Source organism: Callorhinus ursinus, unplaced genomic scaffold (genome assembly GCF_003265705.2).
Source record: "Callorhinus ursinus isolate GAN/ISIS: 27379988/994484 unplaced genomic scaffold, GSC_fseal_2.0 scaffold6, whole genome shotgun sequence".
In the NCBI taxonomy this organism is placed as follows: Eukaryota; Metazoa; Chordata; class Mammalia; order Carnivora; family Otariidae; genus Callorhinus; species Callorhinus ursinus.
Window position 1 is genome coordinate 63,942,850 of NW_027397068.1, and position 23,411 is coordinate 63,966,260.

General features: G+C 42.1%; 2 protein-coding genes across 4 annotated transcripts in view; both read right to left on the reverse strand.

Annotated features, from left to right (window-relative positions):
- The window catches only part of ZC3H12D (zinc finger CCCH-type containing 12D), a 28,964-nt gene extending 25,812 nt beyond the window's left edge, over positions 1-3,152 (reverse strand). The window contains exons 1-2 of one of the 3 annotated variants that reach the window (XM_073894073.1): positions 1,349-3,152; positions 958-1,165 (exon numbers count right to left, since the gene is read on the reverse strand). The gene's annotated coding sequence lies outside the window, so the exon portion shown is untranslated. Of the gene's footprint in view, positions 1-957 lie in introns of all 3 variants that reach the window. The other 2 variants (XM_073894072.1, XM_025866308.2) reach the window with 2 other exon arrangements.
- An 11,328-nt stretch (positions 3,153-14,480) lies between these two features.
- Positions 14,481-23,411, reverse strand: part of PPIL4 (peptidylprolyl isomerase like 4) — a 35,378-nt gene continuing 26,447 nt past the window's right edge. Inside the window, exon 13 of the mRNA XM_025866309.2 lies at positions 14,481-18,481. Coding sequence (XP_025722094.1) covers positions 18,230-18,481 — 252 coding nt within the window. The 3' untranslated portion in view covers positions 14,481-18,229. The remainder of the gene's footprint in view (positions 18,482-23,411) is intronic.

Below are 23,411 nucleotides of genomic sequence, written 5' to 3' on the forward strand. Positions count from 1 at the left end.
AAGGCTGAATCATTTTCCATCGTGTATAGAGACCACCTTGTGTTTATCCATTCACCTGCAGGTGGACACTTGGGGTGCTGCCACCTTTTGGCCGTTGTAAATAGTGCTGCTGTGAGCAGGGGTGGCCTGGCCTTCTGTTTTCTCCTTGAACTTGTCCCTTGTTCCTCTGTCTGCTATAGGTTACTTTGGATATACACGCAAGTATATACACACAAGCCCTGATCCATACCCCAGGGCAACTCTGTAACAAGGTTTTTCAAAAACCACCCTCAACTATCTTCCACACCCAACATATTCACGTGTCAGGTATCAGTGTTCCTGGGCTAGCATCACCTGGCTTTGGAGAGGACTTCAGAATCCTGGAGGCATGGCTGAGGTCTCTAACAGCCACAGGGCATTAGCCAAAATTGTCTTCATTGCCAGCGGTTAAGACTTATTTCCATGTCCTCATGGGCCTTCTCGAAGCCCACAGAACCATCCTTTAGGGGGAGTTGGGGCTTGGGCCTGCTCCCAAATATTCCTGACCTGCCCGGAAACTAGACACCCACAAATCAGTATCTAGTCTAAGAGATGCTTTCAAGAGCCTGGAGACAGGTTGAAAATGTGCCTGAAAGTTCTAGACCTTCTGACTTCATAAAATTAAAATATCTTCAAAGATCGCAGCAGTTTTTACTTAAACTGAAGAGTTCCTCCAATTAATCTTTCTCCCACGAAAGGCCTCTTGAAATTAAATATAATTGTGCTAAAATGAGCAAGGATTTCACCTTATTTTTTTTTTATCTATGTACTTAACATCATGTAAGGCATGGGAAATCAAATTGTTCAGAATAATGCTAATCCAAGAACTGGATTCAGCCCGCCCCCCGTCCCCTGTGTTCTGTCTCTCTCCTCCACCCCTGGACCCGAGTCTGCAAGGGGCCTGTCACACTGACTGATGGGGTGGGGGCAGGCACTCACCAGGAGGGTGCGTTGCTCCAGCCCCCACGGTGGGCACCCAGTGTTCCTCTCTGCGCCCCCAGCTGTCCTCCTGGTTAGCCAGGTGTCACCCAAGCTGGGGGAGCACAGCCGGGCTGGGCCACACAGCCATTAGGAGGCACTTCATACCAAAGCTCCCCTTCCTGGAAGCCAGAGTCACGGTCAGCTGCCAAGGTAGTTTTGCTTTGAGCTTTAAAAAAAAAAAAAAGGGAAAAGAAGAAAGCAATCAAATGAGGGAGGCATACGTGAAGCCTTCGCCCCAGCATGAGTCACGGAATCAAAGTTTAACAACCACATGCAAAACAGTCTCTCTGAGGGCATGGGCTGGCTGCACAGGAAAGCCAGGAGAGACTCAGAGAACAAAAGCGCTCACAGTTTCCGTTCCAAGTTTCCACTCAGGCCTTCAGCTGAGAAGAGCATCTGCTCCAAGGTGCTCCCGAGGAGGGTCGGTGCTCCCAACTTCACAGACAAAACTAAAGCCTGCGGGAGCAAAGAGGGGCCGGGAGAGAATAGGAACGCCTACCAGCTAGGGGTGTCCAGGCACCTGGGCGCAGACGAGGACCCTGGCCCTTCTATCAGAGTCCCGAACGAGTCACAGAAGCCTTCGGGCTAGAGGCACAGGCCTCGGTCTGTGGACCGAGGACAGGTCAACAGCATGAGGAGTGTCCTCACTGCAGCCCTACAAAGGGGGGGGCGCGGCAGCCCCTCTCGCCGAGCCAGGGGGAGCCTGACCTGAGGCCCACCAGACCAGGGCATCTGCAGCCGGTGGCCACGGGCAGCACACCCTGAACTGTGTCTGTTTCCTGCATCGCGGGAGGCGCGATGGAGTCAGAATGAGAGCAGAGAACACACACCACAAGTGCCCACCTCCCAACAATGACAGGTCTCTAAAGTGACTTGCCCAAAGACACCCAGTGAGCCAGCTGGTCAGGCTGGGTTTAGAATCTGAGAGTTCAGGAATGGCACAAGTTGACTGGAATTTGCCGCTCCTTTTTTTCTTTTTCTTTTTTTTTTTTTTAAAGATTTTATTTATTTATCTGAGAGACAGACAGACAGACAGACAGAGAGTGAGCAGTGGGAGGGACAGAGGGAGAGCAGGGAGCCCGGCTCAGGACTCGATCCCAAGACCTTGGGATCATGACCTGAGCCGAAGGCAGACGCTTAACCCTTTGAGTCACCCAGGCGCCCCTACTACTCTTTGTTTATCCCCCACCTGTCTCTCACAGATGGTGTGAGGCAGTCTAGAATACTGAAACACAGACGGAATGGCATCATTACAACAAAAGTACAATTAGAAATGATTAGAACAGGGGGTGCCTGGCTGGCTCAGCCAGCAGAGCGCATGACTCTTGATCTCAGGGTTGTAGGATCGAGCCCCACGTTGAGTATAGAGATGACTTAAAAGAAATGATTAGAACAAAAACGAACGTGGTATCAGAACCTAGATTTAAAAAGTCACTTCCTCTGGGCACTGGTTCCAGCCTTGAGTTTCCTGGCATGACGGGTTTTCTAAGAACAGCTATGGTTGGTTTAGCGCTTCCAACATATTGGGTGCCTTCCATCAGAGTGTCCTATCCCCACAACAGCTTGAGGGCCTCGGAGTCATTATTCCCGCTTTTGAGACAGAATCATTGAGGTGAGAAAGGGTAACTCAACTGCCCCAGTTCACTCAGTAAGTGGTTGAAGTTGGGTCAGGACTGAAACCCAGGCCCACAGAGCTCCCCAAGTACTCTCTCCCAAGTACCCAGGCCCACACGTGGCCTCTCAGCTCCCAGATCCCGAATAAAGCATGCAGGCTTTCCCAACGAAAGAAACATTTTCCTGCTATGAACTTTTAGGAGAAATCTAACTCCTTATGCCGAGTAACACGTCAGACAATATTTTCAAGTTCTGAAGAAGCCCAGGGGCCCTGGGGAGCCACCAACCAGGGAGGGAATTCTCTGCAGATCATGCTGAGCGCCACCCTGCTGTGCATTTAGCACCAGTCAGCCTGGGCAATGAAACAAGGATCTGGATTTGTGTTCCACCCCAAGGGAGTAGCACCGTGCAGGGGAGAGGGACCACAGTGGCTAGCACCAAAGAGCTGTGCAAGAAAGACTTTTGAACCTGCTCAACTAATCAGGTAAGAACTTGGCAGAGGCCCCAGAATTCTATGTCTGAAATCTTGGAGACATTATTTAGACGAGAAAAATTGTGACTCCTCTGTCCAAGAAAAGGACCACCGTATGGGGCGGGGGGGGGGGGTGCTTAGAGTATCCGATCCAGAGAAACCTTGGCCGATTCCCCTACAGCTAAAATGACTTAGTTGCCATAACTCGGAGGAGCCAAAAGGATGAAGCCACTTATTCCCGACTGAATGAGAAATAAGGTCTGCCAGAGGTAACCATCTTCGTTAGGATATCACTGACCCCAAGCCGGCCTCTGCCCACGAGAGATGTCGGAGGAGGCGGCCGCGGCGAGTGGGCTGGCGGGGACGTCTCCGGGAAGCCGGGAACGCACTGAGAAGGGCAGCCTGCCCGGCCCGCAGCTTCCCTCCTCCCCCGGCTTGACCGGGCCTTGCAGCTGCCCCGAGGCTGCTTTTGCCCGCTCGAACCCTGGCGGGGAGCCGGAGGTCGGCGCTTTTAGGAAGTGGCCCTGAGGTGTTGAGACAGGGGATTCTGAGTGTGGGGACAGACCCTTCCCCGGGAGGAGCGCACGAGCGTGCAGACACGAGCTGGGCGCCGCCGCGTGTCAGCGGGCCCTGCGCACCCGCGCCAGGCCCCCGCGGCCTGGCTGCCTCCCCTCTCTCTACAGCCTCAGGGAGCCCTGAGAACAGTCTCGCTTCTATCCTGTTTTCTCAGGGAGCTAAGCCAGCGCGGAGGAAATTTGCAGCGGGGGGGGGGGGGGGGGGGGGGGGGGGGAGGGGGGGGGGGGCTGGACGTGCAAAGGGGCGTGGCCTGGGCGTGCAAAGGCGCCGCTGGATGGCACACGGCGGCTTCCCGCGGACGCTTCACCTCCCGTCGGGTCTCCTCGCCAGCAGCCCCGCGGGTGAGACCTTCTGCTTTCTGCCAATCCGATGTGTGAGAAATGCTATGTCGTTTCTTGTGGTTATTTTAACTTGCATTTCCCGCATTGCCAGCGAACTCGGGGACCGCTTCGTGTTTACTGGCCATGCAGTTTTCCTGTTCTTCCCTCCACGGCCCACTCTGCTCTCCTGGAGCCTCCCTCTTACTCATTGCCGTTCACCTTCACATCCTACTCAGGCTAAGCCTTGACCTTTCGGGGTTGCTGCCACTGTCCGCGCCCAGCCTAAGCGCTTGCCTTTTAGCTTTGTTTATGATACTCTGCAAACGGTTTGACTTTCGTGTCGCCAAAATCATTGGCTTTTCCTTCATCGTTTGTGCCTTTTGAATGTTGTTTAAGAAATCCTCCCCTATCCTGAAATTGTAAATATGTTTTCCTGTATTTTCTCTAAAGTGATAATGTTTTGTTTTTTATGGTCAGGTCTTGAATCCTGATCTGGAATGTGTTCTGATGAGTGATATGAGAAAGGATCTAAGCTTATTATCATAGTTTGGCGTCATAAACTCAGAGTCGGACCACCCTGCCACCTATTAGCTGTGGAAACCTGAATAAATAGTTTAATCTCTCTGTGCCTCATTTCCCTCATCTGTAAAATGGGGATAGTAATCAGATCTATCTCGTGGGATATGAGAATTCAATTAATCCATGCATGAAAAGTGCTTAGCACAGTACTTGGCATGTATTAATTGCTCAATGGATGGCTGTTACTATTTTGAGCACAAACTTTATGATTTTATTTATTTATTTGACAGAGACAGAGAGAGAGATCACAAGTGGGCAGACTCGCATGCAGAGGGAGAGGGCGAAGCAGGCTCCTTGCTGAGTAGGGAGCCCGACGCAGGGCTCAATCCCAGGACCCTGGGATCATGACCTGAGCAGAAGGCAGACGCTTAACCGACTGAGCCACCCAGGCGCCCCTTGAGCACAAACTTTAATGAGGATAGGATTTCTAGAAGTGATGATGGCAGAGTCTAGCACCCAGGATAAACTGAAACACTGTCAGGGAGCTACAGAGACAAGAGAAACACCGCTCTGCGTCCTCAGTAGGAATCGGTGTGCCCACAGTAGACACCGAAGCAAAGTGGGGAAGCAGTTGTCATTGCTGTATGGGCTTAGCTTTTTAAATCTAATTTAATTGTGTTTAAAACAATTGTGCGTTTAAAACAATTTTAGTTTATTAAATAATATCTATGCATCACTCCTCTGAGTTCCACCTGAGATGTGATCTTAACTGCAGGGATCAAGGCAATAAAGACTGTTAAGTACATTCCAGTTTCATTTCACGCCGTGCACCAGGCTGAGAACATCGGCACCAACTGAACGGAGTTTCTGCCCCTGAGTGAGCGGAGGCAAGACTGTGATCGAAGAGTTATGGTCACAGGGTAAACGTTAGACCAGAGCAGGCTTTCTCAATCTTGGTGCTATTGACGTTTGGGGCTGGAAAGTTCTTTGCCGTACAGGGACCGTCCTGTGCACTGGAGGATGTTCAGCACCTTCTCTGACCTGTACTCACTAGCAAGCAGTAGGACAACCCATCATCACATTGTGACAACTATGAATGTTCCCAAACGTTGTCAAGTGTCCCCGTGGGGGCAAAATGGCCCCTGACTGAGAACCACTGGACTAGGGGGTGCATCGAAGAGGAAATTCCCACCCTGTGAAGAGGCAGGGAGGCTTCGTGGAGGAAATAAGGCTCAGCTGATTTGAGACAACAGGCTGGAGTTTCCAGAAGTCTGGGTTCTCTGGGACATTCCAGGTAGAGGGCAAATCTAGGCCTAGGCTCAGAGGCACAAGGAAGCTTGACAAGATCCAGATGGCTGGTACTCAGCCTCGAAGTGAAATAGCTCAGCTCAGGAAAAACATTTTCAAGGAGCATTTTAATTTTAAAAATAAAATTAAATGGGGCACCTAGATGGCTCAGTGGATCAAGTGTCTGCCTTTAGCTCAGGTCAAGATCCCAGGGTCCCGGGATCGAGCCCCCACATCAGGCTCCCTGCTCAGCGGGGAGTCTGCTTCTCCCTCTGCCTCCCCTTCCCCCTGCTCTCTCTCCCTCTAATAAATAAAATCTTTAAAAAATTAAATTAAATTAAATTAACTGAATCATTAATGAATATGTTCTTTCACCCACGCTGTTTTGTTGCTTCTTTAAGCAAAATAATTTTCGTTTCTGGGCCATAATGAAGCCACCAGGTTGGGAAAACGGATGGGTCTCAGAGTGCTCCAGGTTCAAACTAGAGCCCTAAAAGCAACGATCTGCCGGGACACTCGCAAACTTCCTTTATTCCTTCTCCATCCGGGGCTGCTGAATTCCCTGCCCTGTTGTTTACTGCCTGGTTCGCTAACCTGGGCTCAGATGTGTCTGTGTTTGGTCCTGGAGACGTTCTCTACTTAGAGAGCGAGATTGTATCTCTATAACCTAAATAAGTTGGCATTCTGGAAAATGGCCCTAGAGCCGCTGTGACACATAGTTCCCATGGATGTCAGGTGACTCTGGAGAGCCCGCCTTTTCTGGAGTCTGGGCTTCTCTCCCAAAAGCTCTGAGGGGGATATGAGATGGTCCACCCCTCTCTCCATGGTAAGAAAGACAGACCATGGATCAAAAGACATGAGGTTTGTGAGAACCAGGTGGAGGAGCCTAGGCTGAGGACGAAGAATGAGTGGTGGTACACGTGGTAAACTAAGGCACCTTCTCCTGGGCTAATGCTCGTGGGTGGGTAAGTGGTCACATTTGAGCACTTGCAACGTTCCGTGTCCAGAAACTTGGGCTCTGGGGCTCAGCCTGGTTTTCTCGCAACAGCATCTTTGCTGGCTTCTGACCAAGGTGCTGCAGAGGCTTTTCTTGAACTTTGCAAATACCTCACCCCTTACAGTGGGGTGAATTGTGCCCCCCAAAAGATACGCTCAAGTCCTAAGCTCCAATATATGTGAATATGACTTGATTTGGAAATAGGGCCTGCACAGATGTAATCAAGAAAGTTGTTAGGCTGGGTTCGGGTGGGCCCTAAGTCCAGTGTGTTAATTAGAGAAAGAACAGGGAGAGTCGGATGCGGGGACACAGAGGAGCCCCGGGGAAGGCCCGAGGAAGAGAAGCAGAGACTGGAGTGATGTAGCTGCAAGCCGAGGGACACCCCTGGAAGCTAGGAAGAGGCGAGGGAGCACGGGCCTGCCAACACAGTGGTTTTGGACTTCTAGCCTCCAGAACTGTGAGAATGGATCTATTGTTTTAAGCTGCCCAGTTTTTGGTAATTTGTAATGGCAGCTCTAGGAAATGAACATACTCCTCAATCCCCAAACCACCTTTCTTTCCGAGTTCTTAGTTATGGCCACCATTTACTGAGCTAAGCCTACTGGTACCTTATGGGAAGACGGGTAGAGGAGCAATTGGGTGAGTCCTCGCGCCTGAGGGCCGGCTGCCAGGCCAAGGAGCAGCTGTCCTCCCATGGTATAGCATCACCTGCGCCGGCCCACCTAGGACAGACCCGAAGATTAGTGAGCTTTACCATGAGGCCCATCACATTATTTCCCATAAGCATATGCTGGGAGAAAAGGCCACAGATGTATGTCTTTGGTTTGTTTTCAGAGAATGAGTAGTAGATAATTATCAGCATTATTATGAAACAACACTTATGATAAAGTTAAAAATACATTTACTGCCATCTGCTGAGATTGCAGAATTTGTGAGGCTGGTTTCCCACTCGACATGAGGCACTCTCCTGCTGGCCAGATGGGAAAAGATGAATTAGGTGAGGTGCCTGTTCTCAGGCTGGCCCCGGGCTAGCCTCTGCCACGCATCCCACCCACACAGTACGAGGTGAGACCCGGCCAACCGGCAGTCTCCATCCCGACCCTGCACCACAACGATGTTTGATTAAAAGTCTGTCCATCTGTGACCATTCCAAGGATATCTGAGTTATTTCCTGTAATGCCAAATGAGTGGTTATGTAGGAAAGATGGTGTGACTTTGACGCATTTTTTTTTCTTATGATGCCCGTTCCACGTTCCGGCGCTGCACCAAGTGGATATCAAAGGCAGGTTCTGGCTTCTACATCACCTCCTCCGGGAAGCCTACTTTGATGTGAATCTGGATTGGGACTGTGTGTTCAGTGGAGGTTGAAGGAATTGTACACGATGCCATCTGAGGGATTTGGTGCCAAACCCCGATGACGATCTTATCCATGGCTCCCAGAGTAACTTTCCTCAACGATCCCAGCGCCACTGCCCTTCTCAGGAACAAGTTCTAATTTTCCACTGTCTGGCAAATCAAAGCCCAGCATCTCAGTTTTGCACTCAGCACACTCCTTTCCTGGTTTCCTCCTCCCTTTGCATGCTCGGTACCCTCCACAGTCCTCTGCCTTAGCCACACTGTCACGTCGCTCTCCCCTCACGGCTTGCCTTTGCTCTCAAGTTTTCTGGCACGGAACCTCAAGCTCTCGCGGCCAGACCAAACTGCCTTTGGAGGAAACAAAACAAAACTTTCCTCTTTTTCAGGAGCCAGTGGTCACTGTGGTCTTGTTCTAGATTCACGACAACAAAGCAGCACCTAACTTCTCTTTTCGTATAATAACTGCTCTCTCGTACAAAGTAGCTTACCCTATCTGCAGTCCCTTGTGTGTCTCGAGCTTCCTAGTGTTCTAGGCAAAATAAATAATAGTCATACAGCCTTTAACTGCACAGGAAACATCTCTCAAAAGCCCTGCCCACCTGCCCATTCAATGCACAAGGCAGAGAGAGAAGGCAAACGCAAAATTAAACCTAATGGGCAGTCCTGTGTAGGGCAAGATAGGGTAAGAATGAAGATTGTTCCAGTCACAATAACTGAGATTACTTGCTTTAAAAAAAAAGACAATTTTGAAAATTAAGGGGATCTCCATATTCTATCATTTAACAACAGGAAGCACAAGCTTCTCTAAAATTTCCCATCAAAATAGTTTCATAGCAACAGCCTCTGAAAGGTAAGACTTCTGTGATTTCGATTTTACTATCTATTATGCATTCTTTGTGACTCAGTCTAGATGGGGAAGAGATGTCAAACTTGCGATTAAAAATTTTTTATGATGAATGGAAAACATAGATATGAAATATATCTTTCAGTAACTAAAAAACAACCAATTTATTTAAAGACACTTGTGAAAGTAGAAGCTTATTTGCAGTTTCTTTTGCTGTGCCTACTTATGGCTTCTCTACTTTTAGCTTTTGCTCGTTCTGATCAAAACCTTTGAAAATTCAATAGATAAGACAGATCAACCTGAAACTTCACAGCAAAGTTATAATGAGTGAGCAATTTTAGCCTTAAAATAACTTAAAAAAAACCTTATTTTTCCTGTTAATAGAAAACAATTTACTATATCTTGTTCAGCTTTTTTCTCTGGTTTTAACAAAAGCGACTAAGACGTGTTACTGGAGCCTGGTTTTGAGTTCACCGAAAACCTCGAGAAGCAAAACAGAAGACACAGGACACATGGTCACTTTACCATAGATGGTAGTAGTAGGAATGCAGCGCCATCAAGGATACTTGATGGACACTGTGATGAGAGGTCACCGCTATTAAAACCACCTTCTGATTAATAGAACTCTGTGCTTCTATACATACATTTTTGTTAAAACTACAATCCTTTGAGGCGCCTGGGTGGTTCGGTCAGTTAAGCATCTGACTCTTGATTTAGGCTCAGGTCATGATCTCAGGGTTATGAGATGAGATTGGCCCCACATCAGGCTCAGCGGGGAGTCTGCTTGAGATTCTCTTTCTCCCTCTGCCCTTCCCCCAGCACTCTCCTTCTAAATTAAAACAAAAACAAAAAAACCTAGTCTTTCACACCTAAAATACTGGCTTTTACAATTAAGGATAATTTTTCCTTGAAATGCTTGATTCAGAAATTTGTACTGCTTTTATTTTTCCCACTAAACCTACTGAATTCAAGTTTTAGGTGTCAGTAGGTTATTTCTTCTTACTATTCCTATCATATTCAACCATTATTTTTCTCTTGTTCATTCTTTCAGACATTCCAGAATCTTCTAGAATGGATAACATTTATTTTCCTATATTCAGGGTGATAGTTTCTTATGTAATGACATTATAATTTTTTCTATTGATGGTTAAGAATTATGAACAATAGTTGGAGAGACATCTGCTCTTAGCAGTATGGTAGACTGGATGTTATGAATTGTGACACCCCCCCAATACCAGCCTCCCCCCCATATCAGTCCCTGTAAAACACCCACATGCCAGATAAATTATAGCAGTCATACTTTAAATACCCTAATGAGACTGGAAGACAGTTAGGGGTTTCCTCAAGACCCAAAAGTATATTAACAAAGTGGTAAGCGAACTACCAGCCTTCATGCAGAGCTTGAGGGGGGTAAAGGCCTCAGGCCACAGGGATGAGAGATGCCAACAAAGACCAGGCTTTGGGCCCTGAGAATTGGGAAACTAAAGCCAGGGACTAGAAGGGCTCACTACTGGAGAAAGTCTAAGCTAGAAAAGAACATGTGCAGGCATCTTCCCAGCTCTGCATAGAAATAGATAGAAATAGACCTTAAAACAGACTGTTTTCCCTGATATTTTGTTAACTCTCACTAGGGTCTACACTATGCATGCATGTGGAAACTATAAGCCAAGAAATCAAAGTGGCTCCAGGTCATGTCATTTGCCTAAAAAGCAAATATAAATCCTCTTTGGAGAAAAGCATTCTCAATTTAGGTAACTTAGGAGTCCCAAATTATGTATTCCCGATTAAAAAAAAAAATGAAAACGCAAAGGAAGCCACTATGTACAAGAGTTAACAGAAAAAAAAAAAACCTAAAGATTAAAATTCTCAAGAAATTAAGATTGGAATTGTCAAAAACACAATATAAAGTAACCATGAAAATAAAACAGAGTGGAAGTAAGTGATCAAAGAAAAAAGGAAATAAAAAATAACCCTAGGAACTTGAAAAAGAATCAAACAGGACTTCTAAAAACGAATCACTGAAATTAAAAATTCAGTGAATGGAAAAATAATCAGTGGATGGGTTAAATAGAAGATTTGGCTTATATGAAGAAATAATGGGTGCCCTAGAAAACAGACGTGAAGAAATTATTCAGAATGCACCATATGGAAATTATGAAAGTGAAGATACAGAGAACAGAAGAAGGAGACCTAACAAAACTGACTGGAGTTACAAAAGGAAAGAACAGAATGAACAGGGGAGAGGCAATACTTGAAGAGAAAATGGCAGTGAAATTTCCAGAATAATGAAAAATCTGAAGCCGTCAGACATAATATACAACAAGGCATAATAATCATGAGACAAATGATATACCAAGAAAGCTAAATCTGTATCTAGACATATCATAGTGAAACTCTGGCACACCAAAGACAAAGAAAAACCCTTAAAATAGCAGCCAGAGACTTTTCAACAAATGGTGCTACAGCAAGTGGATTAACTCAAAATGGATCACAAACTTAAATGTAAAACTCTGAAACTTTTAGAAAAGAAAGTAAGAATAGGGCGCCTGGGTGGCTCAGTTGGTTAAGCGACTGCCTTCGGCTCAGGTCATGATCCTGGAGTCCCAGGATCAAGTCCCGCATTGGGCTCCCTGCTCGGCAGGGAGTCTGCTGCTCCCTCTGACCCTAACCCCTCTCATGTGCTCTCTCTCATTCTCTCTCCCTCAAATAAATAAATAAAACCTTAAAAAAAAAGTAAGAAGAAAACCTCAGGATCTAGGGCTAGACAAAGAGTTCTTACTCTTGACACCAAAAAGCACAGTGCATAAAAGGAAAAACTGATACACTAAACTTAAATAAAATTCAAATCTTTTGCCCTGCAAAGACCCTGTAGGAGGATGAAAAGACAAGCTGCACACTGGATGAAAATATTTGCAAACATAGCCAACAAAGAAATAATATCTAGAACATGTAAAGAACTCTCAAGGGCACCTGGGGGGCTCTGTCAGTTAATCCTCTGCCTTTAGCTCAGTTCATGATCCAGAGTCCTGGGATCAAGACCCGCGTCAGGCTCCCTGCTCAGCAGTGAGTCCATTTCTCCCTCTCCCTCTGTCCCTCTGCCTGCTTGTGCTCACTCTCTCTCAAATAAATTTAAAAATCTTAAAAAAAAAATCTCAAAACTGAAAAGTAAAAAAGAAAAAAAAAAACAATTAGAAACAGGCAAAGGACGTGAAGAGACATTTCACCAGGAGACAAAGATGGAAAAATGAGTACATGAAAAGATATCCAACATCATTAGCAATCAGGGTAACAGAATTAAAACCACAATTAGATATAACTGTACATCTCTCAGAATAGCTAAAATAAACATAAGAAAAATGCCGAATACTGACAAGGATGTGAGAACCTGGATCACTCATGTGTTGCTGGTGGGAATGTAAAATTTATGACCACTCTGGAAAACAGTTTAGTGGTTTCTTAAAAATCTAAACATGCAATTATCATATGACCCAGCAACTGCACTCTTAGGCTTTTACCCAAGAGAAATAAAGACTTATGTTTAAACAAAAATCAACAGCAGCTTTATTTATCGTAGTCCAAAACCATGAACAACCTAGATGTCCTTCAATGGGTGAATGGCTAAACTGTGGTACATCCATACTGTGGAATACTAGTCAACCATAAAAATGGATGAAATACCAATATATTCAACAACCTGGAAGAATCTTCAAAGAATTACACTGAGTGGTGGAAAAAAGCCAACCCCAAAAGGCTACATAATTTCATTTATATAAAATACTTGAAATGACCAAGTTATAGGAATGGAGAACAGGATAGTGGTTGTTAGAGGCAAAGGACGGAATAGGAGGTAAGGAAGTGGGTATGCCTATAAAAGGGCAACATGAGGGTTCCTTGTGTTGGGCATGTTCTGTATCTTTACTGTATTAGTGTCAATATTCTGGCTGTGACATTGTACTATTACCTTACAAAATGTTACCATTCAGAGAAACTGGATAAAGGGTACCATAAGATCTCTCTGCTTATTTCTTACAACTTCATGTGAATCTATAATGATCTTGAAAATTAGAAGTTTAGGGGCGCCTGGGTGGCTCAGTTGGTTAAGCGACTGCCTTCGGCTCAGGTCATGATCCTGGAGTCCCGGGATCGAGTCCCGCATTGGGCTCCCTGCTCAGCGGGGAGTCTGCTTCTCCCTCGGACCCTCTTCCCTCTCGTGCTCTCTATCTCTCATTCTCTCTTTCTCAAATAAATAAATAAAATCTTAAAAAAATAAAATAAAAATGGGAAAGAGGAAAGAAAAAAATGTATTTGCAAATAACATTATCGTCCACATAAAAGACCCCAAAAAACCCTAGAGACCAATTCTAAATAAAAGACTTTTGTAAAATGGCTGGATATTAAGGGCAGTGATCAGAAACAACTTGTGTACTCACTTCAGTAGCACATACACTGTAACTGGAACAGAGATTGGCACGAACCCTGCACAAGATGACATGAAAATTAGCAAAGCGTTCCGTATTTTCATTTTTGCAATGTTTCTGTAAACCTCAAATTATCTCAAAATCAAAAGTTGAAAGAAATGTGTGACCTCATAGGTCAGGAAACAAAATCGTATGTTTAAAAGATACTATTTAGGGGCGCCTGGGTGGCTCAGGCGGGTGTCTGCCTTTGGCTCAGGTCATGAATCCCAGGGTCCTGGGATGGAGCCCGGTATCCAGCTTCCTGCTCCACGGGAGCGTGCTTCTCCCTCGCCCTCTGCCTGCCGCTCCCTTGCTTGTGCTCTCTCTGTCAAATAAATAAATAAATAAAATCTTCAAAAAAAAAATACTATATAATTTATAATAGAACAATAGAATAGAATCTTATTCATAAAAGTTACGGAAGCTAGGAGTAAATCTAACAAAAATTTCATAAGGAAAATTCTAAAAGGTTCAAGAACTGGAGGGCTATGCTATTTTTATGAATAGGAAGATCCAATATTATGATGTTTTTTCCACGAAAATTCCTATTGTTTGAATGCAAGTGCAATTAAAATCCCAACAGAATTCTTTGGGAAACCAGGTAAGTTGATTCCAAAATTGCACAAAACAAAGGGCATAGGCATTACTAATAAAACAGGTGAGGGGACTTGCTTAGAGACTTTCTATAGTCACAGAAATGTATATGTTTGGTACTGGTAGTGGGATAAACACTAAACCGATGGAATAGAGAGCCCATGAAACAAAATCCACTTATATATGGAAATGTGTATGACAGAAGTGGGAGGGTAGATCAACAGGGAATAGATGAACCATTTACTAAGGGGCTTTGGACAACTGGTTGTATCCACGTTTTTTAAAAAAAGTATTTTTTTTCATTGTATCACACCATATACATACACACATACAATGTAGATTAAAGATTTAAATGTAAAAAACAAAACTTTACTACTGTTTCTTAAAAATCATGAGTATTGAATTTTATCAAATATCTTTTCTAAATATATGTTATTTTCTTTATTCTGTTAATGCATTTAATTACAATGATAGATTGACTCGTGCCAAACCATTCTTCCATTTCCAAATAATTTTTTTAATTAAAAAAAAAAAACCCAAAGCTTTACTTACAACTTTTAGAATATAGGAGAATGTCTTTATTAAGGATTTCTTAAACAAAATACAAAAAGCACAAAACACAGAGAAAGGCTAATAAATTTGACATTCAACTTAAAAATTTCTGCCTAAAATATATAACCTAATTCTAATCAAACATTTAGACCTAACTTCCAGTTTATAGGAAACAGAAGAGCTAGAAGACATCATGAAGATACCATCAAATAACTGCCAGAATCTGAAACATTCTATGAAATATTCTGGCCTGAACTCTTCAAAAAGTCAATGTCATTAAAAAAAAAGAGGTGGGATGGATGGGTAAGAAACTCTTCTAGATTAAGAAAATAAAAATGACAAGAACATGCAATGCATGAACCTTGAGTTTGGGTTTAAAAACAAATCAACAGCTAAAAATGGTATTCTTGAGACAATCAGGGAAATTCAAATATAGACTATGTGTTATATATTATGGGACTATTGTTACTTTTCTTTTTTAAGTAATCTCTATACCCAATGTGGGGCTGCAACTCATGACCCTGAGATCGAGTCGCATGCTCTATCGACTGAGCCAGCCACGCACCCTTACTGTTAATTTTCTCAAGTGTGATAATAATATTGTGGTTATACAGGACACTTGCTTTTTAAGAAATGCATGGTGAAATACTGAAAAGTGAAAGGTCATGATGTTTTCAATTTACTTACAAACTGTTCAACAACAAAGTGTTATTGACTGTTAAATCTGGATGCAAGTTATACGGATGTTATTTTTGTGTTTTTATGTATTATGAAACTTTTCATATTACAAAGTTGAGGAGACATTCATAACTTGTGCTCTTCCAAGGGCATCAATAAAAAGGTGAAAAAATAAGCCACAAACTGAGAGAAAATGTTTACATCTAATCGTAATAATGGATTAGTATCCACAGTCCATAAGAAAAACTCCTTAAAGAATTCTGTAAGAAAAAGACAGAAACTTCACATAAAATGGGCAAAAGACATGTAAAACTTCACAGAGAGCAACTGGGAACGAATATAATACATACAAAAAGGGGCGCCCGGGTGGCTCAGTCATTAAGCGTCTGCCTTCGGCTCAGGTCATGGTCCCAGGGTCCTGGGATCGAGCCCCGCATCGGGCTCCCTGCTCCGCGGGAAGCCTGCTTCTCCCTCTCCCGCTCCCCCTGCTTGTGTTCCCGCTCTCGCTGTGTCTCTCTCTGTCAAATTAATAAATAAAATCTTTACAAAAAAAAATACATACCAAGAAATGCTCAACCTTGTTAGCATTTAGGAAATGCAAATTTAAATAGCGATATTTCCACTCAGGCCAAAATGAGATGACAGGACCAGGACTTTCCCTCCCCGTTTTGAACAACTAAAGACCTGCACAGAAGATCTGCTGCGAAGTTTTTCAGACGCTGGACAGGAGCCAGCGCAGGCCAGTGATTCTTGAGAAGGAAAACCAACAAGAAAGCGACAATTGCCTGAGCTAACTGTGCGACTTCTGCACTGTAGCACTATGACAGGGGTGTGATTCTGAAAAGCCTGGGAGTCTCTGGGGGTAGACAGTTGGCAGAGCCAAGATGCAGTTTGTAGGGCAGAGTACTGGAAAGAGGAGGGAACTACAGCGGGAGAGTTCCAGACCTACAGAGGGTTTGCCTGAGTCTTCAGCTGAATACTAATCGGTGTATGCGCACGAGGAAACTACCCGAAGGTGGGAAAGAACCACCAGAAAAGAGCAGGCAGCAGAACCTGGGAGTTCATATAGGGCTCAAAATTGTTCTTGTTCCCAATAGCCAGAGAGGAGAGATCTCCTAAGAGACTAAGCAAAGGGGAGATTATTCAGAGGGTATTACCTCAGTAGTGGGCCAAATTAGCCCTAAAAGCTCTTCTGGTCCTACCTCATTATACTTAAAAGGCAAGCTATAAAAGGATCAGACTGTTTCCAAGTAACTTAATTATGTTCCAGAAAAAGCTCAATATATTTAAAGGAACACAAGAACTCTAGTACACAGCAATGTAAAATCCAAAAATTACCAGTGGAAAGTAAATTACAACTCAATAATGGGTGGGGAAAAAATCAATCAATAGAAATAGACCAGAAATGATACAGATGACAGAATGATCAAGTACATTAGCACAGCTATTATTAATGTACTCCAGGTGTTTAAAAAAAAAAAAAATGGAGGAAAGCATGAGCCTGTTAAGGAAAAGCATGGGGGATAAAAAAAAGACCCAAATGGAACTTCTAAAATTAAAAAATTACATCTGAGGTGAAAAATACACTGGATGGGATTAACAGATTAGATACTTCAGGAGAAAAGATTAATGAACTTGAGGACACAGCCATGGAAACTACTCAGTATGGAACAGGAGAAAAAGACTTCACCCAAATGGAGCATCAGTATAATGTATGACAACATCAGACGGCCTAACAAACAAGTCACTGGAGTCCTAGGACAGTGAGAGGAGGGGAGGGACAGAAAAAAACCGAATAAATAATACCCATAGCTTTTCCAAATTTGGTGAAAACCATAAACCTGTAGGTAAACAGCCCCAGCAAAAGAAACGTGAAAAAAAACTACACCAAGCACATCATAATCAAATTGCACAACAGCAGTGATAAAGAGAAAACAGGAAAAGCAGCCAGAGAAAAAGAACAAGTTACATATAGAAGAACAAATATAAGAATAATAGTAGTCTTCTTGCTGGAAACCACAAGAAGGTACCACTAAGCATCCACTACATTGGCAAAATTTAAAAGTATGAAACTAAGAAGTGTTTGAGATGATGTAATACAAAGGTAACTCACATAGAGTTGGTCGGGGTATAAACTGGTTCAGCCACTGCAGAATATAATTTGGCATTATCTTGTAAAGATGAAAATATTCATACCATGTGAGCAAGTAATATCACTCCTAGATACAGAATGTTCATAGCAGCACTGTTTGCAATAGCAAAAACAAAAACAAACCAACAACTCCAAATGGCCATTAACAGAAGAATGGGTAAATTGCAGTCTATTCATACAATACTACAAAGCAATAAAAATGAATGATTCTCTAAAAATACTAAGTTGAAAAAAGCAAGTCACAGATGTAAACATACATTATGCCATTTATATAAAATTCAAAAACATACAAAATTTAACATTTCATTTCAGAATACATACATTGGTGTAAAATTATAACAAGCAAGAGAATGACAAATACAAAATTCAGAATCATCATCACTTGAGGAGAGAGCATAAAGAGAGTTTCTAAAATGTAGGAGATATTCTATTTCTTAAGCTGGCTCATGGGCACACAAATATTTACTATTCTTTATACCTTATATATACATGTTTGTGAATTTTTGTAAGTATGAAATACTTCCATTTAAAAAAAAGAAGAGTGGAAAATGTGAAAGACTTTAAAAATGAAGACTACTGTTTATGTATAACAATAAAATTAGTGTAAAAAAGTATACAAAGAAAATGTTCAGTTTTTTATTGTCTTTCTGTGCCCTATACAATCAGTATCAACTGAAAAGGGCCATAACCCTAGTGTGAAAAAAAAATAACAAGCAGAGTCTTTAACGGCTTTGACACAAAATCTGAACAGCTGATGCTCTAAGTTAGACAACAGTAAATACATTAGCCACCCATGTCTGGTTCTTCATTGTTCATCTGTACTTAGATTTTTCTTTATCTTTGGATTTCTTGGGACTCCTGCTTCGGTCTCTCTTTTTATTCCGTTCTCTTTCGTAGGGGTCGGTCTGATACTTGGATTTGTGACTATTACTGTAGTGGCCGTCCCTTTCTCGAGATCGGCTACGACTTCGGTTCTGAGGTCGGTCTCTCTTGTCACTCTTCTGTTTCTCCCAACAGCTTTCTTCTTCTTCATAGTGACCAAATCCCATCTCCCTGTAGATATCCTGTCAAAGGCATGGAGAGACAGCTACAAGTGAATCCATAAAATAATCATTTTATAGGTACTGTCAATTAAAACTCAGAAAGTCCACCACCACTAATCCCAAGAATCTCATAAATTAGAAAGCAAAAATAATTCAGAAAAAGACTTAATCATTTTTCTTATCAATCTCATTGCTTTGTAACTACTACTTCAGCTGAACTGAAGGATCAGAACCAAAAATAAAGAACTGAAATCCACGCAACTGAAATTAGAACAACTGTTTAGAGAAAATCACAATACCAAGAATTCTGGCTGTGGCTGGTCACCTTTCTACCCCTCCCTTCTCTGCTCCCCAATTGATCTGCAATGGAATTACTAAAATTCCCATAAAAACCCTATAAAGAAAGACATTTAAATAACATAGCCAGAAGAGGTTTTAGACAAGTCGATAAAACAGATACTGCATACTTTAGTCTGAGTGCTTATTTTTAAAGTGTTTATTTTATAACAACTCCTCTTCAAATCTTCAAATATATTTTCCTTGTTTATATTAAGCTGATATATGTTTTTTATTAAAATCATTTATTGGGGCACCTGGGTGGCTCAGTCGGTTAAGCATCCGACTCTTGGTTTTGACTCAAGTCATGATCTCATGGGTCATGAGACGGAGACCCGTGTCAGGCTCTACACTCAGAGGGGTGTCTGCTTGAGATTCCCTCTGCCCCTCCCCCTGCATGTGCATGCACTTTCTCTAATAAGGAAATCTTTAAAAAATAATAAATAAATAAAATCATTTATTTACATATTTCTTTAAAAATGAGTTAAGAAATAATGGGCCACCAGAGTAGATACATTAAATTCTTTTTTGGGGGAGGGGGTGAGAGAGACAGAGACAGAGAGAAGGAGGGGGGCAGACGGAGAGAATCTTAAGCAGGTGAGCCACCCGGTGACCCTAAATTCTATTCTTACTAATTTTTCAGTAACAGTAGTAATTTTCCTCTATGAAGGGGGCTAGTTAAAACAATTCTATTTCTGTTTGTGTTCTATCCCTAATTAAAATGAGTATCTTAGGGGCACCTGGGTGGCTCAGTTGGTTGAGCATCTGACTCTTGATCTCAGCTCAGGTCTTGATCTCAGGGTCATGAGTTCAAGCCCCGCCTTGGGCTCCACACTGGGCATGGAGTCTACTTAAAAAAATAAAGTAAAATAAAATGAGTATCTCAGCAAGTGGCCAAAATCTAAAGAGACCAGAGCCAATGCTCTTTCAAGAGACAGTTCATAAAATTCAACTTCCTTAAAAGATTTCTCTCAGAGGAAAGCAAAATCCTAAGGATTGAGTTCCCAAGGGTCCCAACTCTATCACCACAGACATTATTATAATAGATGTAAATGTCAAGGTTTCAAATCTAGAGTGATGAATACCCATGGTTAAGGACTGGGTTTTAAGCAAAGGATTCATAATTATTCCATATATTGTCTAGATACTGTACATTACACCTGGCCTGGAGATTGCAGCATGTGAAAATAGATCTAACATGATTGTTCTAATCAGTGTTTGTGGAATACAACTTTATAAACTGTTGCATGATTTCCTGCACAATCCCAATAGTTATTCTCACTCTGTAAGAGTCCCAGAGGTAGAAAGTGAGTACTTGGTTTAACTCTTTAACTACTACTTTCTAGCAATATATGACAGCCCTAGATAAAAGAATTTTTTGTGCTTCCTGTAACATAAACAAAATGTAAATATCTATGTACTATTCTGTCTGTATACTTAATTCCTGTATTGGTTGGGACAACAAACTTTTAAAATGGAGAGACTGCTAACTGATGTATAAGTATAAAATCTTTAGTAATTATACAAAAAGGCACTTAAGTGCTTTGAGTGTTTAAAATAAGAGAGAAGGAGATAAAAGATTATACAGTATTTAATTCTTTGAAAAACTTGATGAAGCTGAAAATCTGAAATGACTGAAACCTTAAAACCTCTCCTACTTGGAGTATTTTTCAAAGCTATACAAGCTTTAAAGTTGGGCAGCTCTAGGTTCAAATGGTCTTTGCCATTTACGAGATATGTCAAACAAGAAATAATCTTGAGGTTAGATTTACCAGGGAAGGTTTCATAGAGAAGTTAGGACTTGATATTAACCTCAAAGAATGAGTGGGTTTGGCTGTGGATTGGCTGCAAGAAGGCTAATGCACGGAGTAGAAGTGAAAACTGAAAAGCAAGGAAGAATCACCACCATGTGCATGAAGAGGAAAAGGTCAGATGGCTGGATGAAGCCATATTAGAACTAATCCTTTAAGTATGTGCTAGCACAGTGCTAGGTGCTTTTGGAGTACAATATTACCCTCATTCTAGAAAATAAGGAAAGTGAGACTCAAGAGATCTATACAGGGTGGAGATAATTTTTTAACTGATCAGTAACTTGACATATAAAATTGCAAAGGAAGTGGTACAGAATAATGAAAAAAACCCATACCTGAATCAATATAATGTTAAAGTTCTAGCTCTCTCATTAAACTATAAAGGGCCACAGGCCTGTGGGGTCAGGATCTTTACATCTAAGGGGAAGGGAATAAATTAGATGAGCTGTAAGTCCTTTCCAATACAGACTTTAAAAAAATTCTATCATTTTATACACTTAAGCCATAAGACAAAATAACTAAACTAGTATGTGGCTAAAAAGGAAAGAAAAAACACCATAGGGCGCCTGGGTGGCTCAGATGGTTGAGCGTCTGCCTTCAGCTCAGGTCATGATCCCAGGGTCCTGGGGTCGAGTCCCACATCGGGCTCCTTGCTCAGCAGGGAGTCTGCTTCTCCCTCTCCCTCTGCTTGTTATCTCTCTGTCTCTCTCACAAATGAATAAATAAAATCTTAATAAAAAAAAAAGAAAAAACACCATAAAATGGCCAATTTATTTATTTTTTAAGTGGACAATTTAAAGCAATCACCTGAACCTATCCAATGATTTCATGTAAAGCAGTCCAAAAAAATCTAAACTAAAAGCTATCCTTGCTCAGGTCTCTAGGACTAAATCAAAGATTTAGTTAAATCTAAATCACTAAAATAACATTAACTGATCAAAATGACAGCAAAAATAAGAGTCCCCAATTATAAGAATAATAAACACCTACAAAAGCCACAGAGGAGGACTGACAACCAGGATGCATACTTCTCAGCCAGGCAACCCACAGCCGAAAGCTCACTTCCTGGAACCCCAGTAAAACCCAAGCCTCAACAACATAGTAACCATCTCTGGAATAAAGACATGAGGTGGAAAATTTAAACAGAGAAATTTTCAAATTGAACAGTAAGGCTGTCACTCAATAAAAAACAAAGAACTTGAAGAAATAAGTTAAAATATTCTTAGGAAACTAGGCCCACCAAGCAAAATATCAACAAATAGGAAAATCTGAGCTATACCTGAGAATAACCTAGTACTGAAAATTCCCTTTAATGATTATAATCTTGAGACTGAAATCAAAAGGATAAAAATCAGAAAAAAAAACAAAAAATTGGGCCCACTAAACTGTTAAATACAGATGCTATTTTATTGGAAAGAAAATTAGTATACTTGTATTATTAAATCAAAGTGCAAAATCAAAAAACATTTGCTTTGAGGGGAGAAATAAGTTAGGAGATTATTAGTTGGAACCTAAAAATTTTATAATTGCCAACTGATTTAAAATTATTTTAAAAGTTCTAACGACATTCCCCCAAAAAACTACTTGATGGCTTTTACTCCATGCCAAAAAAGAAAAATATTTTCTATTGTAAAGTTTTAAAGTAATCAAACAGCAGGATAAAAAAGATGCACAAAAGGGGGAATCAGAGACTTAAAATGCAGCCAGATTTTGGTTTTCTGGACCTCTGATTATTGCAAATAGACCAACATACTGCACGTCAGGCCTAAACTCACTGACGAGTCCATGTGCAAGTGCAGGACAGGAAGCTGCGGCTAAAAAAACACGGACAGTGGTCGGGAGTGACGCAGGGGGCGGGGATCAACGAGTTCCAGCATGTCAAAAAACATGCTAAATATTCATAGAAATGTGACACAGCCACCATTTCAAAAGACTGGGGTGGTCTCAGGCCAAACTAATACAGTACAGAAATTAAAAGGGAGCTGTGCCAGGTAGATCACACTGGAATATCACACTAGGGGACCAATTTTATTAGACTAGCAATAGAAAACTGCCAGCAATATACTCCAGGTCAGAGCAGCAGCAGAGCGGCTAGGAGAACAAGTCCGGATTTATACTGTGGCTCTGCTACTTATCAGCTCTGTAAAACCAGGGCAAGTCACTTAAACTCTTCAGTTTTCACTTTCTCGGTTGTGAAATGGGGAAAATCGTATCCACCTCACATTGTACTCACACAGACACCACTAGCTGTCACTGATTCATGTGCATCTTAGTTGGGAGAACTGAGTAACAGAGGAAAGGTGTGACTTAAACGCTGAGGGCAGGGCATGAATGAGGGCACTCTTTAAATAGCAAAAAGGCTATGGAAAAAGAGAGGTCCTCAAGATGACAGCGAGGAGCAGGAATACATGCTATCTAGAACAGAGGAAACTAAAAATATTGTATATAAAATACATTATCTGCTGAAATTTTTTAAAAATGAAGAACAACCCATGAAACACACCGAGGGGCTGCCGTGGGGGCAGAAGTGAAAGGTGGGGGGAAGAATCTAGGTTCTCCACACATACCACTTCGCAGATTTTACTTTGAAAGCATACAAGAAATTTTTAAAACTACAAAACACACAAAAAATTATTTAAAGCAATCTCTAAACATTGAAAAGAAACAAATTAATTAAAATATGAATCCAGTGAATGGCCTTACCACAGAAACTATTCTGATTTAAAACACAGGAATTTAAAAAAGAATAATATAATAATTTTATAATTGCCAACTGATTTAAAATTATTTTAAAAAGTTCTAAC